At 51.6% G+C, this 20,244-nt stretch overlaps 1 protein-coding gene across 2 annotated transcripts in view; it reads right to left on the bottom strand.

Moving 5' to 3' along the window:
* The window catches only part of BMPR1B (bone morphogenetic protein receptor type 1B), a 105,650-nt gene that overhangs the window by 30,398 nt on the left and 55,008 nt on the right, over nt 1–20,244 (bottom strand). For both annotated transcript variants that reach the window (XM_032969443.2, XM_076073173.1), the window contains exon 2: nt 16,123–16,660. In XM_032969443.2, the coding sequence (XP_032825334.1) occupies nt 16,123–16,195 (73 nt within the window). In that variant the 5' untranslated portion in view covers nt 16,196–16,660. The remainder of the gene's footprint in view (nt 1–16,122; nt 16,661–20,244) is intronic.

The following is a 20,244-nucleotide window of genomic DNA, read 5'->3' as shown; positions in this document are numbered from 1 at the left end:
ACATAAAATGTTTCGCTCCGGATGACCGCTGCAAAGTAGTAACTGTATTTTGATTGTGTGCTGATCTTAAAGGTGCATTGAAAAATGTGATACTCCGACTGATGCTCCTGTTGTTGTGGAGTGACTCATGCAGTCAGCTGTGGCTTTAGGGTTTGGTGTTACATGTTATTTATGTAGTTTATTGTAAAAAAATTCGGTCACAGTCCCTATGATCACTGTTACATTGCATTTATGGCATTATTTTGGTGATTTCGAAAAGTTTTATGGTTTGGCCATGTTTTGTTTATTGTAGTACGGAGTTAGACTGATGGCCTCAATTTAAGTTGTCTTGTGGTTGTTGTTGTTGTTTGACTTGCATCCCACTGGGATTTTTGCACACAGCGTTGGTGTACGGTGCTTTTTCAGGAATATTTTGATGTTTTTTTTTTCCTGGATTTTCTGTTTGCACAGTTCCATAGTCACTTTAAGATGTTTTCTTGTTCATGTTTTTGTTATTTGTTTGTTGTGGTTGCACCCGATTCAAGAGCCGAATGGCTCACAGGGCTATACCAAATAAATGGAACTATGAACTATTTGTCCTGTTGTTGTTTTTTTACACCCATCTTTAACGTCTGTTTATTTGCCTTTTGTTTTGTTAAGCCCTTGGTCGATCTACTGCTGGATTTGGCGCATCACCGCGGTAAGAGGGTTGGCGAGGAACTGGTTCAGAATTCACAAACAAAACGGCCATAATGCACTTTTCAGAGGCAGTGTTTTTTTTGTAAGTTGTTGGAAAGATATTCTTGGTTCTTTCGGTAAAGTCACGTAGAAGGGAAACAATAAAATAAGAAAAATATAAAACAATACAATTCTCACGGCATTTCGACTGCAACGCAAGCAATCATCATCAGGTGTGAAAACCACAACAAGAAAATTTGAAAAAATTGGCGGTTTTTTAACGTTAGCACCACGGATAGCGATTTGACAGTTTATTCAGACGGACGAGTCCATCTATGTTCGGAAAAGAGGAGGGGGGAGACGAAAAATAATGGATGCGGTCTGAAAGCCACCTTAAGCGTGATCAATCAATTAAGACCCGAAATGGTTTATCAAATCCTTCCAATGATTGCTAAGCCAGAATCCATCTTCTCGGTTGAAATTGTCTCTGTGTTTGTATATGTGGATAGCCTCATGAACGAATCTCACCTGATGATGATTGCTTGTGTTGCAGTCGAAACGTCGTGAGAATTTTATTGTTTTATAATTTTTATTATTTTAATGTTTCCCTTCTACGTGACTTTATCGAAAGAACCAAGAATATGAATCCCTGCAGTCACGAAAGCTTTAAATAAAAATGTTGGAAAGATGTTGAATGTGTCCGAGGTGCCAATAAAGTTATTGAAATCTGCTCACACGCGCGCTGATATGTTAACTACCTCGCCTGTTAACGCAGGCATATTTGGAGTTTGCGTGGATATTTTTTTCCGGGCCCTCCGTTTTTTTCGTCCACATTTAGAATCAACATCACGAGTGTTTGGCTTCTATACGTTCCCACGTGATGATGATAAGCTACTCCGTGGAGCTATTATTTGTGGCCATGTCGCTTCTGAAAAGTAGCTACTACAGCGCCAGTGGGCGTTACCTTGTAAAATAAAAACAGTTTAGTTTTTAGTTTGATGATTGTGTGGTGGAGGTGTGGCGTGGGGTGCGGTGTGGGGGTAGGGAGAGCGCAGAGCTTTGGGGACCGACCCAAGTGACCCGTGACCTCGCCATCCCCTGGGGTGTGAAATATCAGAGCTCCACGTAAATCCGTCTCCCTTTTGTTTGCTCAGGCGGGAGGAGGAGAGGAGGAGGAGGAGGAGAGGAGGGTGGTTGGTTGGTAGTGGTGGTGGTCACTGGGAAGAGCACGGAGGCGAATAAAAGCGGTGCAGGGGGTGGCGAGCGGCATAAAGGAATACATCACGGGCAGGACGCGACAAACGCGTGGGGTTGCGTGGGGGTTGCGTGGGGGTTGCGTGGGGGTTGCGTGGGGGTTGCGTGGGGGTTGCGTGGGGGTTGCGTGGGGGTTGCGTGGGGGTTGCGGGCGGTGGAGAGCAACCTCGATGCAGACTCTTGACAACAATCGCGACGGTTTGCCAGCGTCTCTCTCTCTCTCTCTCCCTGCCCATCTCCCTCCCCTCCCTCTCTCTCTCACTCTCATCCGTTCGGCGTGTGCCGCTTGCACATTGAACTTCTTTCGCGTCCTACGCAGCCAACCGTGCTAACCGGAGGTGCGGACGCGGTATTGTTGAGTCTCACGTCGCCGGTTGGAGGGTTGACTCAGCCCATCGTTCCGTAGGGGGTGTATAAAATGAGCACCACAATGTGTGGGGACGTGGAGGGGGGGGGGAAGGGTGAGAGTCAACAGCGGGTGTCCTGCGGAGAGCCTCGTCCCCGCCATAGCAATGCCGAGTGTCCACCCCTGGTTCAGGGCTGCGAGCGTCAGGACGAGCGGCGCACATCGAGCAGGACATCACTTCACGCGACTTGAGCGACACACCTACGGAATGAACAACTTGCCTGCCTGCCTGCCCTGGAGATAGTGTTTGTGGCCAGCACCTATCTCTTGTTTAACTTTGGGGGTGGGGGGGGTAACGATTTGGTTTTTTTTCCTCCCTCCTACATCCCCTCCCCCTCCTCCTCCTTTCTGTCACCCTCCACCCCACCCCCCTCATCCTCCCCCCAAGCCCCCAGAGCTTTTTGTTTTATAACTTATCGCTGTGTGCGCCCTTTGGCCCTGAAGCCACACAACACTCTGGTGGTGCAACACTCACAGTCTGAAGTCACACACACAGTCTGTGGTGGTGCAACACTCACAGTCTGAAGTCACTCACAGTCTGTGGTGGTGCAACACTCACAGCCTGAAGTCTCACACAGTCTGTGGTGGTGTAACACTCACAGTCTGAAGTCACTCACAGTCTGTGGTGGTGCAACACTCACAGCCTGAAGTCACACACACTGTGGTGGTGTAACACTCACAGTCTGTGGTGGTGTAACACTCACAGTCTGAAGTCACACACACAGTCTGTGGTGGTGCAACACTCACAGCCTGAAGTCTCACAGTCTGTGGTGGTGCAACACTCACAGCCTGAAGTCACACACACTGTGGTGGTGTAACACTCACAGTCTGTGGTGGTGTAACACTCACAGTCTGAAGTCACACTCACAGTCTGTGGTGGTGTAACACTCACAGTCTGAAGTCAGGGTCGCCAGGATTCTTGGTGTAGTGCGCTAACCACTACACAACCACTACACCACCGCTCCCCACACATGCATAAGCACGCACGCGCATATGCACATGCATGAATGTACTTACATGTACAACATGCTAATACAAACACACGCATACAGCATGCATCACGTACATGCATATACATATGCACACACACACACACTCGCAGACGCACGCGCGCAACGGCAAGCTTGGCAGGTGTCATTGGGTTCTGGATGAGTCGAGGGATTCACGACTCGACGAGGTTTTTCAACGGCTCTGTCAAAGGAAGCATTCGGCAGTTTTTTATTTATAGTGTTCGCTACGAAAAAAGCGCAGCACAAAGTGAGCGACTGAGGTGGTGCCCCGCAGTGTCGCGTTGTGTTTGGCTCGCACAGACTGTAGGGGCAAGTGCTGTTAGCGAGCACCTATGAAGGCCGGAACGGTACACGAGGGGGTGGGTGGCCAGCACCACACACCCGACCGCCTTAGTCTCCCCAGTGGCAATGTTTTTATCCCCCGCACCAGCTACTCATTTGAGTCTGAGTCGACCTAGGGGAGGCCCAGGACCGGTTCAGATAATCGTCACTGGGTGTTGGCCGTGAGCGGGAATCGAACCCGGGTCGCCAGGTTCATAGCGCAGCGTAGCGCTAACCGCTACACCACCGCTCCCCACACACACACACGGACACACACACACACACACAACGTGCCAGGCGGATTATTGCACCGTGGGGCTTTGCGAGAGACGTTGGCGCAAATGGGGGAAGATCTTCATCCCATGACGGACGATGACGATGATGATGATAGTGCTGCCGCGTAGGTGACATCCTGAGGACGGCGGCACTGATGATGATCTCACATTGGGGAAAGGCCTTCATCCAGCAGTGGACTGACCATGCCTTATGACGATATCTTGCGTTCATTCACACACGCACACACACACACGCTCCCTGGATTCGTCGCAATTAATTAATTAGTTTTATTATTTATCATCAGAGCTTTGTGGCGGCTTCCAATCGCGCTCCCCGGATTTGGCCCGCTCGCTCGGTTATATAACAACGGTTCTCACCAAATGTACACGCCACGCAGCGTCACCATTAAACAAGTTAGCACATTTATATAGGAACGTGGCACACGGCTGGCTGCTTCAGTAATCATCATCGTCGTCATCGTCTTCATCAGCCATTGTCTATCCACTGCTGGCTGACGGACTCCCCCACAAAGCCACTGTGAATCCGACCCATGGCCCTGCTGTGACGCCACAGTCCTGCGCACCAAAAACCGCTCTCGCTGCCCCGACATCTCCGTGGCGGCCGCCCTCCGCGGCGCGGTCTCTCCTCTCGTCACGAGCCACAATAGCTCGGACTACCTCGACGACCTCGCCAAGGGGCACGAAGCATCACGCGGTTCCTCCGGTCAGCCACGACGGCTCGGCCATCGGACAAAGACGCCGGTCGCCGCATCATCGCGCGGCGCTTTCGGATGCGCGAATCGCAGATGCCCGCACGGAAGTTCGGCACGGTGCCCGACGGGCGATTCGAACCGCAATAGCTCGCCGATCTCGTCAAGGAGCACGAAGCGTCACGCGGAACCTCCGGTCATCCTCGCAGCGGCAGCGGCCGCTTCTGGCTGGCCAACGAACAAAGACGGTCAGCGGGATCGCGCTCGTTCAGATGCGCTTCTGCGGCCGCCTGGAACGATCTTTCCTTCCGATGTTAGGTAGCCACTGGAACGGTGCACTTTTTAAAAAATCGAGATTGAAATCCCTCTTCTGTAAAACTGCGTGTTGTTGCGTTTAGTTTGTTGTCCTTCCCCCGCACCTCCGATTAGAGTGGTTGGCTACGTACGGTGTCAAAGAAGTTCAACGTATACACACACATATACAGTAGATCATCGATTATGCAGTAGCTTCGGTAGGGGGGGGGGGGGGGAGAGGGGGAGCTGGATTTTTTAAAACGCCGGATAATCACTACATCATTATTCAAAATATCTTTGTTTTGCACATTCTTGCATGACATGTTTTTTGGGTGTTGTGTTTTTGTTATCTATTTTAATTTGTTTACTACAGTACTGGCAAAATCAGCAGCAGCAGCATCTGCACCACCACCACCAAATAATTAATTCCCTTACGAAGGAAGAGAGCCGAGGGCCCTTTGTCATGCGCAGGGCGAGCCTTGGCTCCTGCCCTGGCACTCGGTGAAAAGACGCCGAGGTCGACGGACAAACAGAAGGCGGCAGAGGCGGCGAGAGGCACGAGAGAGGTGGCAGAGGGTTTGAAAACGCTTAATGAAGCGACGTTAATCCCCCGGAGTGTGAAGGCGGAGTCTTCTGAGGAAGGGGGTGGTGGTGGTGGTGGTGTGGGGTGCGTGATGAGAAGTTCGGCACAACAGGGGGAGGGAGGTCACGATGGGTCATGGGGGAGGTGGCGGTGGCGGGCGGGGGGGGGGGCGGCCACGTGGTGGGTGAGGAGGTTTGTCTCCTTCTAACAACCAATCGCACTGTGCCCCCTGCAGCCCGCACAGAAACCATGAGAATCTTGTTTTAGACTGGAGAAATCCGATGAGCTGCGGAGCTCTTGATCGCAGACGTCCAGCAGGGGCGGATCAGACAGTTTCAACAAACGATGCAAAAAGAACAATCCATCATCATCATCATCTTCATCACCATCAGTAACCGGCCGCCGCCTGTGCCTTACGCCACCGCTGAAGCGCTGTTGCTGTACACACGTGGATGCGTCGAATCCATCTGTGTGGGGAGGTCGTGGCGTGTTGTCGCCCTCGTTTAGCGATCGCGATGTACTGCTCTACCTTGCTCCGCGCGGCGCGGCCCACTGAGCTTGGGGCTCGGGTGGTGTACGTACGTCCGTTGAACTTCTTCCGCACCGTACGTAGCCAACCATTGCTTAGCAGAGGTGTGCGCGGACATGCGACGGAAAGGGTCGGACACGCGAACGCAGCGTGGAGAAAACTCTCGCCACGGTGACCTCCTGCGGACGGCGGCACCGGCGGTGAAACGCGACGGTGCCAAGCTTCGCATCGATGGTCGTGGCCGAACACCCCAATGTAGCGGGACCCTCCTGAGAGAGTCCCGACACTCATCGAGGCGTCGTAGATGAGGCGGGGTTAAAGGCGCAGCCCTGCAACGTCTTGCCCACGCCCACTGCTGGCGGAACGGCCCCCACCAACAGGCGGTGGCTTTAGAGAGTGCCTCTCGAGGATACTTGGCCTACTCTTCCACGCTGGCCCAGACGTCTACCCACACTTTACCCCACCACACGCGGCCTGCCAATCGACTGCGGTGCACCCGTTCATACCGCGATATTTAATAAATTTTCACCATTGCCTCAAGTGCCGTGCCGAGAGATTGAACCGGTTGACCTCTGGATTGCAAGTCCAATGTGGTCATTCATTGTGCCACAGCACCATGGACTTGCCAATTTCTTGATTTTATTTTATTTCACAAGGTAAGGCCCACTGAGCTATGGAGCTATTTTTCAGAAGCGACCTGGCCACAAATGCTACTGTAGCTCAACGAAGTGGCTTATCATCTCGTGGACATTTATAGCGGCCAAATACTCGGAAAAAAGTGATCACGGGGAGAGACATGCAAACTCCAAATATGCGGGCACCATGGCCGGGATCGAACCCACGACCTCCTGTATACCAGGCGAGATAGTTGACATCTCCTACCATGGCACCCTTCATAGATAAACCAAAGACAACATCATGACGATGATTATCATCATCATCGTAACGAAACGTGAAATAAACATTCGGAATGAACTAGACGAATATTCCAACTGTTTTGAAAGTGCGGAAAAACAAGCAAAATGTGGTTGGATTTTTAGTTTTACTTTATGTTTCTCTCTCCCTGGTGGCCTCTCTCTGGGTTTGTTTATTTTCATGAAACCGAGGGAGCGTTTTAATTTTTTTCTGTTTGTGGAGCTACCAACAAACTTTGTAGACGAAGACCGAAGCATCTCGGAGGCCAGGGTGAATTATTTTTTTTAAAAAGGGGCACCCCCCCCCCCCCCCCCGCCCTGGAAAAGTGGTATACAGGAGGTCGTGGGTTCGATCCCGACCCCGACACCTGCTCTGTATTTGGAGTTTGCGGTGTCTCTCTCCGTGGTTGCGTGGATCTTTCTCCGGGGACTTAACATCATGCGTTTAGAGAATTTGGCTGCTATACATTTCCACGTGATGATAAGCCACTTCGTTGAGCTATCATTTATAACCAGGTCGCTTCTAAAAAAAATATCTATATAAGGTCAGTGGGCCTTACCTGGTAAAATTAAACGATTAGTTTTAGTTTAATGTTACAAACCAGGTCGCTTCAAAACGAGAGCGATATATATACAGCTCAGTAGGCCTTACCTGGTCAATAAACACAAGTTTAGTTTAAATAGTTTAAGAGTAAACAGACAAAGGGAAAAGACAACTCACCACGAGGGGCAATGGAGCTGACAACAAAAGAAACCCGGACACGAAGCATTACAGGAAACAATAAACGGCCACACCGAGAGCCAGTGGTAATTTGCCGGCAATTAAAGCACTCAAAGGCAGAGTTCCACGGCCGTCACTCCACCGATCCGGCCTGCGGTTTTGGTTGAACCCACCTTCCCCATCCTCATCCCTGCCTGCCAAGAGACGCAATTATTTGCAACAATTATCTGCACCAAACAAACCGTTGACTTTAAAATGCATGGCTGAATGAAGCGAGGCTCGCCCTGTGCATGACAAAGGGCACCCGCGCTCTCTTCCTTCGCAGGGTAAGTAATTATTTGGTGATGCTACTGCTGCTGCTGATTTGGCAGTATATATGTACGTGTGTTGAACTTCGATCGGAGGTGCCGGTGGAAGATCAAACTTAACACAAAAAGCAGTTCTAGAGAAATTAGTTTTCAATCTAGATTTAAAAGTGCATAGCTCTAGTGTGCTGTACAGTGAAACTCTCCTTAGCCCAATGATCATAGAGAACCAGACTGAGCGAGGTAAAGGCGCAGCCCTGCAATTACTTCTTTAGGCCACTGCTGCCGGGAAAAAAAGCCTTCACTCTAGCGCAGCGATGGGTGACCCAGCCAAGAGCGCCCCTCCATCGCCTCGGCAGACCTCAAGCTCGACATCGTGCGTGGACACTCATCGTGACCCTCACGCACCGCCCTTAGAGCGCCGTTGCAAGGCCTCGCGGGCCACTGGCAGGCCCTGATGGCCTTTAGTGCGACCCCTGACACGCGGCTCTCGCCAGTACACAAATGTGAGAACACACCCCCCCCCCCCCCATCGTGCTGTCAAACCCCAATGGTTTTCAAAGGCACCGACGCCTTATCGGCCAAAATGGGCCCCTCTCTGAAAATGAGTGAAGACCACTGGGCGAGGTACACTGAGACCAGACCACCACGAGGAGCCCCACAGGACACGCGCGGTTGCCCACCACTGCTCTAGAGGAAGCTGCAGAGTTCACTCTATCAAGAGTAAAATTTGGCCAATTCTTCCACACTGACTCAAGACGTTTTGTTTGGTGTGAGAGGTAACCGGGGTGCATGCGGAACGTGTCCCACTGCATTCACGCGCGTTTCCCTCTTCGATGCGGCATCCGAGCGCACGTAGCCCGCAGGTAGATCTCCACACTGCTTTGCGCGCTTTTACGATTTCGAGCCACGTGTGTCCTTCTGAGCCACGCGTTCGTTCTGAGCCACGCGTTCGTTCTGAGCCACGCGTTCGTTCTGAGCCACGCGTTCGTTCTGAGCCACGCGTTCCTTCTGAGCCACGCGTTCCTTCTGAGCCACGCGTTCCTTCTGAGCCACGCGTTCCTTCTGAGCCACGTGTTCCTTCTGAGCCACGTGTTCCTTCTGAGCCACGCGTTCCTTCTGAGCCACGCGTTCCTTCTGAGCCACGTGTTCCTTCTGAGCCACGTGTGTCCTTCTGAGCCACGTGTTCCTTCTGAGCCACGCGTTCGTTCTGAGCCACGTGTTCGTTCTGAGCCACGTGTGTCCTTCTGAGCCACGTGTTCCTTCTGAGCCACGCGTTCATTCTGAGCCACGTGTGTCCTTCTGAGCCACGTGTTCGTTCTGAGCCACGCGTTCGTTCTGAGCCACGTGTGTCCTTCTGAGCCACGTGTTCCTTCTGAGCCACGCGTTCATTCTGAGCCACGTGTGTCCTTCTGAGCCACGTGTTCCTTTTGAGCCACGTGTTCATTCTGAGCCACGTGTGTCCTTCTGAGCCACGTGTTCCTTCTGAGCCACGCGTTCGTTCTGAGCCACGTGTGTCCTTCTGAGCCACGTGTTCCTTCTGAGCCACGTGTTCATTCTGAGCCACGTGTGTCCTTCTGAGCCACGCGTTCATTCTGAGCCACGTGTTCCTTCTGAGCCACGCGTTCGTTAAGAGCCGCGTGTGTCGTCACAACCGGGTCAGCCGGCATGCCATGGCAAGCGCCGGGCGGCACATGTAATATAATAAATTACGAACAGACACTGAGCCCGGGCCACTGTAAACCTGTCTAAGAGTCACTTTAGTTCAGTACGCAGGCGGTATTGCACTATGTGCGTGTGTTGAACTTCTTACGCACCGTACGTAGCCAACCGTGCTAATCGGAGGTGCGATTAGCACGGTTGGCCGCTCAGCTTTCTCTGCTCTTTGTCAGCCCGCGTGCTTTGATTTTACGAACTGTAGAGCCACGCGGGCGGGGGAAGGCCTTTCTTTATCGTGATCATCGTTATCGCCGTCGTCATCATCACCACCATCACAGGCACGCGTCCGTGTAAGGTGAGAACAAGTATGAAACAAACCCATCACTTTATCTATTTTATTTTAAGGCGTGTACGTTGATGGTCCTCTTTCAAGACGCATGGCGAGCGTGGAAGATTAGGCCAAATACCCCCTTAATGGAGCGCCCCGTCCACCAGCAGTGGCGTGACCAAGCAATTGCAGGGCTGCACCTTTTCACATTGATGGGAGGCTTAGCAATAGAGAGCGTTGTCTCGAAGTAATAACCCGAGTTAGGATGGTGTAAAAAAACTAAAACAAATGCCTTTGTTTGTTAATTAAGTTGCTGATCGACCACGGATCGAGACAAGTGCTTGAATTTCCACAAGGAAAAGAAACCTCGCAAGGGGCTGCCTCACACAAGGCCCACAAAGACACAAGTCCCACAATGCATTGTGGGACTCGGCAACTGAGTGACTCCGGTTGACTACCGTGCTGGTTAACCAAGGAAGATGTCACCGAGTCTCAGGGCTTTTTGTCAGAAGGGTCCTGCCAAGTTTTCACAGTAGAGGCGGGAGGGCGTGTAACGTCATCAGTTTCTCTTCCGATTGCTTACGGAACGCAGGGGAGGAGGGCGTGCGGCACAGTTTGGTCGCCGGCTATCATAGAGTGTCGGTCGTGTCGCTACGGTTCCCTGCGACGAGTACAATGTCTTTAATAACAGCGGCGCTACTACGCCTCTCTAAATGAAAGATAACGCTTGGCCACTCGAGCGCTCCGAGATTGAGCGGTGAACGGGACAACCAAACGCTGCAACCTGCAGACGTCTCGCAGTGGGAAAGAGTGAAGAAACTTTTCAGGTAATTTCAGAAATTTCGACCCTGACGCCGGCACACAATGGCCCGACTCTTGCGAACGATGTTGAACTTCTGCGGGAAGTGCTGCGCATCGTATTATTACGATTACCACACCTGCAGTATTAACCAGGGCGGCCACTCGATTCGAACAGGGCCCAGCGGCGAGGGCATTACCCCGCTCGGCCCTGTCGTCACCCAAGGTGATGATTCCTAAGTAGAGTGAAACCGGTCCAACATACAGAGGCGAAGATTAGCCTTGCTGTCCATGCCACAAACACATGCCAGTATCCGAGATGTTAACTACCTCGCCAGGTATACAGGAGGTCGTGGGTTCGATCCCGACTCTGACGCCTGCTGCTGTATATTTGGAGTTTGCGTGTCTCTCTGCCCATGGTCGCGCGGATTTTTCTTTGGGTCCTCCGGTTTTTCTCTCCACATTTCGGATGAACATCACGTGTTTAGAGTATCAGGCTGATATACATGTCCACGTGATGATAAGCCACTTTCGTTGAGCTATCATTTGTAACCAGGTCACTTCTAAAAAAAAAAGAGCCATATAGGTCAGTGGTCCTTACCTGGTAAAATACAAAGATTAGTTTTAGTTTAGTTTTACAAACCAGAGTTTATATCTCACATAGATGTTCCCCCGTCAAACAATTTCGCGTTTGGCTTTGATGCTCACGATCCTTTTGCACCCTCTCCGGGCGTCGTTTGTGTTATGACACAAAGGCAAAAATGTAAATGAAAGTTACGTGTACACTGGGGCAAGCGTCGTGAGCGAGCGCCCATTAGGGCGAGCGCGAGGCATAAAGGAGCGGCGTGGTACGGGAACGTCCCTTAAACACGCCGGCACAATGTCGATACATTTCTGGCCGAGATAAGGAGGACCCCGCTTGAATGTACTCGTCACGAGAGGTGATGGGAGACGCTTGGAACTATTTGCACTGTTGTTTGGATAGCCGTGATGGTAATCGACCCATCGTACGTATGTACATATGTTTAACTTTTTCATACTTTTACGTAGTAAACCGTGCGGGAGAAGGACAACAAACTAAGCACGAAAAGCAGTTCTAAAGAAATTAATTTTCAATCTAGATGATTTAAAAGTGCATAGCTCCAGTGGCTTCCTAATGTCAGATGGAAGAGCGTTCCAGACGGCAGGGGAAGCGCATTTGGAAGCACGTGATGCAGTGACCACCAAGAGCATCATCATCAGCCATGATGAAGGCCTCGCCCAAGCTATCGCTGTCTCTCACGATACTACGATGTTAAATCATAACAATAATATTGTAGCAGCGCTACAACGAAAACTAATTTCTTTAGAGCTGTTTTTTGTGTTTAGTTTGTTGTCCTTCCCCCACACCTCCGATTAGCACGGTTGGCTACGCACGGCGCAAAGGAAGTTCAACATGCATAAACACAACATACATACAACATACATAATCCTCCGCCTAGCAACCGCACGCAAGATGATTTCATCGCTCCACATCCTCAGTGGACATGGGCGAATCGCGAATGCCCGCACAGAAGTGAACGCGCGATGTGACCGCAGGCAGAGTGCGGAGTTCGACACGGTGCCCGACGGACGATTCGAAACGCAATAGCTCGCCGATGTCGCCAAGGAGCACGAAGCATCACGCGAAACCTCCGGTCATCCTCGCAGCGGCAGCAGCCGCTTTTGGCTGGCCAACGAACAAAGACGGACGGTCAGCGGGATTGCGCTCGTTCAGATGCGCTTCTGCGGCCGTCTGGAACGATCTTTCCTTCCGATATTAGGAGCTATGCACTTCTCAATCATCATCTAGATTGAAAACTCATTTATTTATGAGAACTGCTTTTTGTGTTGAGTTTGTTGTTCTTCCCCCGCACCTCCGGTTGGCACGGTTGGCTACATAATAAATAAGTTCAACATACGTACATACAGCTTCTCTGGAGTTCGTTAACAGGGCATCTGCCGGAGGGCTACTGTAAGAAGCTCCCGGCGGGGCAGGGAGAGAAAGGTCGGACTTCATGCCGAACACCACAGAACTAAACTATTGTTATTTGACCAGGTAAGGTCCACTGAGCTACGCAGCGCTTTTTCAGAAGTGGCTTGGCATCCCAAATGGTAGCTCAAGGAACTGGCTTATCACGTGGGAATTTAAAGCAGCCAAATCGCTCTGAACGCGTAATGCCGATTCTACATGTCGAGGGACAAGCTGGAGGACCCGGAGAAAAATCCACGCGACCACGGGGGGAGAGAGAGAGAACACGCAAACTCCAAATATACGGCAGGCATCAAGGGTCGGGATCGGAGCGACAACCTCCTGCTGTAAAGCAGGCGACGGAGTTAACGTCTCCGAGTCACCGCGGCGCCCAACACGGCAGCGGTCCAATCCGCCGGCACACGGGAGAGCTGCAACTCGTGCTGCGCCAAGCAGCGCCACGACCCCCAACACTTCCCCTCTCGTTCACCGCACGTCACCACACTCCATTCCATCGGTGCAATGAAAAATCCCAAACACAACACCACCCCCACCCACCATCACCACAACCCACCCACCCACCTCGTCCACATCGACCCCCCCCCCCCGCCACCACAAACCCCTTCAATGACACCACCCCCCCCCCCCCCCCCAAGCTTCACAAACAGAGCCCTGGCCTGGGCAAGCAGATTCGGAAGTCTTCCGCTCTCCGACAATCCTCCATTCAGGCCTGAGGAGCGGTGGGACAAAAGGGGGCCGTGTGGGGAGTGGGGGAGAGCCTGAGAAAGGCTGCGCCGTCTTGCCAGCTCTTTTCGAGACGCCTTGACCCTTTCCGTCTGTCTCTCTGTCTGCCGGTCACTGTCCCCCTGTCTGCCGATGTTTCTTCATCTCGATCTTGATTTGAAGCTTTCGTGGCTGCAGGCATCCACGCTCTTTGGTTCTTTCGGTAAAGTCACGCAGGTAGAAAGTTAATCGGTCACGACGTTTCGATCGCAACAACAAGCGACCGTCTTCAGGTGAGCGAGAGAGAGAAAAAGCTACTGAATCAAGGGCTTGTATAGGCCTGAGATGGGTCGCTTGTGTTGCGATCGGAACGTGATGATCTATTAATTTACTACCTACGTTTCTTTGTCTGTCTGCCCGGGGTTTCTCTGCGTTAATGTCTACGGGACCCTTTCTGCCCTATCCAAAACGATGAAATATAGAGGAATGGGCTTTACCCCTTCTTGCAGTAAAAAAAAGTGTTAAGATGTTCAAACACCAAATGGACGCCTTTTGCAAGGCACACGTGTGCTAAATGCAGACTTGATGCCAGAAAGGGTTAAGCCTATTATATTTCTAAGCCTATACACATATTTGTCATCGTTCCTCTGCATCTCTGTGGGCTATTGTCGTCTCTACGTCCCTCTCCGAATCACCGATTCTCTCCTCTAGCTTGTATAACTGAATGGTTTTGTATCTCTCTCGCGAGTCACCTTGTCTCCATGTCTACCAGACATCAGTGAAAGAGAGCTTTACAGCTCATTGGATTCCTCCAGTATAAATCAATATTCTCATTCTGTAACTGTCTGCATTGCGCCCCTTCTGTCCCACACATCCAGTCTCTCCGCGTTTCCTAGTCGCTTGCCTCCCTGTGGTTTGGCTCTCCCCCGTCGAAGTCATTCTGTGACGTTATGTCTACGTGCATCTCTGTGACGCGGACAGTGACAGAGACACTCAAGAAATAGACAGAGAGAGAAACTCAGTGTCTCTCTCCACGTCACTCTTTACGGTGGACCGCTAAGTGTCTCTCTCTACACATCAGGAAGCCACTGGAGCTACGCACTTTTAAATCATCTAGCTTGAACACTCATTTCTTTCGAACTGCATTTTGTGTTTAGTTTGTTGTCCTTCCCCCGCACCTTAAATTATCACTGTTGGCTACGTCCGGTGCGAAAGAAGTTCAACGTACACACACACTCTTACTATCTGTGTCGATCAATACAAAAAAAGTGTGTCTCTATTGCGCTCGTCCTTCAGAGTTACTCTCTCACTGTCCGTCTCACTAAACAACCCCCACCCCCCCACTCCCCACTCTCTCGTCTCCCAATCATTCTCCCGCTGTCTCGGTCGCAAGCCGCTTCTCTCCCTGCCGCTTTCATTCCCCGCTCCCCTCTCTCCCTTGTCGAGGTGACCGAGAGCGCCGAGACACATCGTCGTCGTGCTAATTAAAATCCCCAAGGCCTTCACTCCCCCCACCCCCATCGCCAGCATTCCTTCTCAGCAACAAAAGCTTCGGGGGTGGTGGTGGGTTGTATGTCTGTCTGTCTGTATGCCAGTGTTCTTCGCTAATTTTCAGAGGGGCGGAGGGGCAACTTTCGCCGGTAAGACATCATTGTGAGCGAGGGCGGCTACACCATTTGAAACCGCTGTTGGGTTTCACAGCAGCACGATGATGATGGGAGTGGTGTTCTCAACATTTGTGAATTGTCAGGGGGTCGCACGAAAGGCCACCAAGGGACCACCAGCGGCCCGTGAGCCAAGAAATAAAGAACGCCGATGTTTGTTGAACTTCTTTCGCACCATATGTAGGCAAGCGTGCTAAATCGGATGTGCGGGTTGCGGATCATATGGGGGAGCCTCTCTCTGCACCGTGCCCCCCTCCGTCTCCACCCACCACGAGGGCCCCCCCCCCCCCATTGTTGAGACGCCTGCAGCATAGACGTCTTTATGTCCGAGAGTAAACTTGGTTTGCCTGATGTAACATTCAACGATCAAACTAAACTATTACTTTATTTTGCCAGGTAAGGCCCACTGAGCTCCATCGCTCTTTTTTTTCAGACGCGACCTGGCTATCACAAACGATGGCTCAACGAAGTGGCTTACCACGTGCAAGTGCATAGCGGTCAAACAACTCTCTGTTAACGAGCATGTCTGGTGCTTGAGGTAGGCCGATTCGCAATCCGCCACTCGCACCAAGCGACGATCCCCCAAGCGTATCGTGTACACTCCAAGCCAACGGACTCTCAAGGTGTGTGCTCAGATTAGATGGATTGGCGACCCACTTGCCGTACTGCCTCAATACTGACGCCACCTCTGCACACGACGCCTGCGTTGATTCCATCCATGAGGGTTTGATTCTATTTATTTTAAGCGGCTTGTTTATCCTTTCTCTACTTTGCACTGCTGTGGTGTTTTTGCGTCGTCTGTTGCTGTTGTCATAACATTCTGACCCCGTGCCCCTACTGGACATCTGTTTAGAAGACCTTCACAGCTCATCGGATTCCTCCTGCAGTACAAACACACATCATGATTCTGAAGCAATCTCGCACGCACACAAAATCCGTCTGCGATCCACCAACCGCATCCTCCCACCAATCGCTGCTCACCGTCGGCCTGCGTGACGACGAGCAGCAGCAGGACTCCCAGCGCGAGCCTCCCTGGCTCCTGGAGCTGCCGCATGGCAGCTGCGGCCCCCACAACCTCCTCCACCTCCTCCACCTCCTCGTCAACCGTCCCAGGCTTGACGCTCTTCGCCCTCCGTCCTCTTCGCCGCCTTCCCACTCGCCGCACGTGCGCGCGCGTCCTCGTTTTTGCGCGCGCGTCCCGTGGCCTCGGAAGCGCACCTAGCCTGGCGCAAGAAGACGCTGCGGCGACGTCGCAGGTCACTTCGTGGCGTTGCTGTGCGTGCGTGTCAGGGTGGGCCTTCGAGATGAGTCGTGGGATTTGTGTTGCCGAGTTTGGCGAGGGTTTGGCGAGGGTTTGGCGAGGGATTGGCGAGGGTTGTGGGTCATGGGTCGTGGGCAGGAGCGTTCGGCCCGGAGTCGGTGCGACGAGCTCTGTGATGGGAGGTCGTGGCTGACCGAGTGTAGGATTTTGGTCACGTCTCTGCTTCTCTGTTGATTGTCGGTCACTCTCCCTTGCACCCTACAGGCACAAATGAAACAATAAACACGGCGATGTTACATTGTTGTTAACCGTACAACGTGCCATATCAACGATAATCATTTATAGTCCGACGCTGGCTTAAGGCAGACCCACACCGTTCCGGTGGGTGGGAACTGTTCGACCAAACTGTGCTTCAACCACACGGCTCTGCCACCGCCGCTCAGCCGGCACGTCCACCGCAGAGATGCAGCGACGGAATCAGATGTATTATCGCATCATGAGACAGTGAGAGATGGGGACAGCTCCGGTTGGCCTTCATCCAGCAGTGGATAGGTCATGGCCGAGGACTATTTCTGGAAAATGTCAGTTTAATTCGAACGTTAACAAATCAGCTGTTATACGAATGTTCAAATGATATGTAGTATTTGGCTCAGGTGCCAGGCTGGGTCCAGGACCTCTTTCTTAATTTATAATGACTGCACAGAATTGGCCTGAGGTTAAATGTTTAAAAATATATATTTGTTATGGGCCATTATATATGCCATAACCACCACAAACACACACACACAGACAAAGTTCCCCTTGTTTAGCCATACTGGCTGTTGGGGCAAATGCTGTTAGCGAGCGCCTATTAAGGCTGGTATGGTGCATGAAGGGGCAGTGTGGCCAGCTCCATGCATGGCCATCTTTGTATCCCCAGTGCCGATCTGTACACAAATGTATTAGCTAACCTATTTCAGTCTGAGTCAACCTAGGGGAGGTTTAGATATCGCACCGCCACCCATCTCATCCGCGGCTGGGAATCAAAACTCATCTTGCCAGTTTTCGTAGCTCAGCGCTCTCATCACGAAACTACAAAGGCAAAGACCCGCCCCCTCATATAGCCTTTAACAGACTGTTGGGGCAAGTGCTGTTAGCGAGCAGCACCTATGAAGGCCGGCACGACACACGTGGGTGTGGATACACAGCGCCACGCCCGGCCGGCTTTGTCTCCCCAGTGCTGATGTATACACACACCACCAGGCCCTCATTTAATGCCGAGACGACCTCGGGGAGGCTTGGGACCGGTTCATATATTCGCCACTGTTGTTGGCCGTGAGCGCGAATCGAACTTGGGGTTGCCGGGTCCGCAGCGCAGCTGTGCGTCGACAGCCGCACTCCCCGCCGCGTGCGGTGACTCACACGGTCCCCATCGTGGCGGAACCTCCACTAAGCCGATGGTGCCACGAGTCGGATTAAAATCGCTGCGCAGGCACGCGAGGCACGCACGCGTATGTCCACATCGTCAGCAGCAGCAGCAGCATCATTGTCATCAGTTCTAACCTCGTGTGTCCCCCCCCCCCACTCCCGACGCCTTCAAACTAAACCGGGACTATTCCATCATGTGACACCGTGACGTCGATGCACGCCCCCCCCCACAGCGCGGGGCCCGGGGCACTCGCCCCGATTCGCCGTTACTCCTCGGGACGGCTCTGCGGGCGATTACCTCTTTCCATTACCCCACGCCTAGCTCAGAGGTGGCACCAACCCCAACACTGGAAGGACCTCTGCGGCAGTGTCATTTCTGATGGTGTCAATTCTGACGGTGTCATTCCTGATGGTGTCATTCCTGACGGTGTCAATTCTGACGGTGTCAATACTGACGGTGTCATTCCTGGCGGTGTTAATTCTGACGGTGTCAATTCTGACGGTGTCATTCCTGATGGTGTCATTTCTGACGGTGTCAATTCTGACGGTGTCAATTCTGACGGTGTCATTCCTGACGGTGTCATTCCTGACGGTGTTAATTCTGACGGTGTCATTCCTGACGGTGTTCATTCTGACGGTGTCATTTCTGACGGTGTCATTTCTGACGGTGTCAATTCTGACGGTGTTATTCCTGACGGTGTTAATTCTGACGGTGTCAATTCTGACGGTGTTAATTCTGACGGTGTCATTTCTGACGGTGTTAATTCTGACGGTGTCAATTCTGACGGTGTCATTCCTGACGGTGTCAATTCTGACGGTGTCAATTCTGACGGTGTTAATTCTGACGGTGTCATTCCTGACGGTGTCATTTCTGACGGTGTCATTCCTGACGGTGTCATTCCTGACGGTGTCAATTCTGACGGTGTCAATTCTGACGGTGTCATTCCTGACGGTGTCATTCCTGACGGTGTCATTCCTGACGGTGTCATTCCTGACGGTGTTCATTCTGACGGTGTTAATTCTGACGGTGTCATTTCTGACGGTGTCAATTCTGACGGTGTCAATTCTGACGGTGTCATTTCTGACGGTGTCAATTCTGACGGTGTCATTTCTGACGGTGTCAATTCTGACGGTGTTCATTCTGACGGTGTCATTTCTGACGGTGTTCATTCTGACGGTGTCATTTCTGACGGTGTCAATTCTGACGGTGTTCATTCTGACGGTGTCATTTCTGACGGTGTCAATTCTGACGGTGTCAATTCTGACGGTGTTATTCCTGACGGTGTTAATTCTGACGGTGTCAATTCTGACGGTGTCAATTCTGACGGTTTCAATTCTGACGGTGTTAATTCTGACGGTGTTAATTCTGACGGTGTCATTCCTGACGGTGTCATTCCTGACGGTGTCATTCCTGACGGTGTTCATTCTGACGGTGTCAATTCTGACGGTGTTAATTCTGACGGTGTCAATTCTGACGGTGTTAATTCTGACGGTGTCAATTCTGACGGTGTCATTCCTGACGGTGTCATTTCTGACGGTGTCAATTCTGACGGTGTTAATTCTGACGGTGTTCATTCTGACGGTGTTCATTCTGACGGTGTCATTCCTGACGGTGTTAATTCTGACGGTGTCATTTCTGACGGTGTTAATTCTGACGGTGTCAATTCTGACGGTGTCATTCCTGACGGTGTCATTTCTGACGGTGTCAATTCTGACGGTGTTAATTCTGACGGTGTTCATTCTGACGGTGTTAATTCTGACGGTGTCATTCCTGACGGTGTTATTTCTGACGGTGTCAATTCTGACGGTGTCAATTCTGACGGTGTCAATTCTGACGGTGTTAATTCTGACGGTGTCATTTCTGACGGTGTTAATTCTGACGGTGTCAATTCTGACGGTGTCATTCCTGACGGTGTCAATTCTGACGGTGTTAATTCTGACGGTGTCATTTCTGACGGTGTCAATTCTGACGGTGTCAATTCTGACGGTGTCATTTCTGACGGTGTCAATTCTGACGGTGTCATTTCTGACGGTGTCAATTCTGACGGTGTTCATTCTGACGGTGTCATTTCTGACGGTGTTCATTCTGACGGTGTCATTTCTGACGGTGTCAATTCTGACGGTGTTCATTCTGACGGTGTCATTTCTGACGGTGTCAATTCTGACGGTGTCAATTCTGACGGTGTTATTCCTGACGGTGTTAATTCTGACGGTGTCAATTCTGACGGTGTCAATTCTGACGGTTTCAATTCTGACGGTGTTAATTCTGACGGTGTTAATTCTGACGGTGTCATTCCTGACGGTGTCATTCCTGACGGTGTCATTCCTGACGGTGTTCATTCTGACGGTGTCAATTCTGACGGTGTTAATTCTGACGGTGTCAATTCTGACGGTGTTAATTCTGACGGTGTCAATTCTGACGGTGTCATTCCTGA

Source organism: Petromyzon marinus, chromosome 41, assembly GCF_048934315.1.
Source record: "Petromyzon marinus isolate PM22_M1 ecotype Great Lakes invasive population chromosome 41, UKy_Petmar_22M1.pri1.0, whole genome shotgun sequence".
Lineage (NCBI taxonomy): Eukaryota > Metazoa > Chordata > Hyperoartia > Petromyzontiformes > Petromyzontidae > Petromyzon > Petromyzon marinus.
This window is presented reverse-complemented; position numbering and strand designations above follow the sequence as displayed.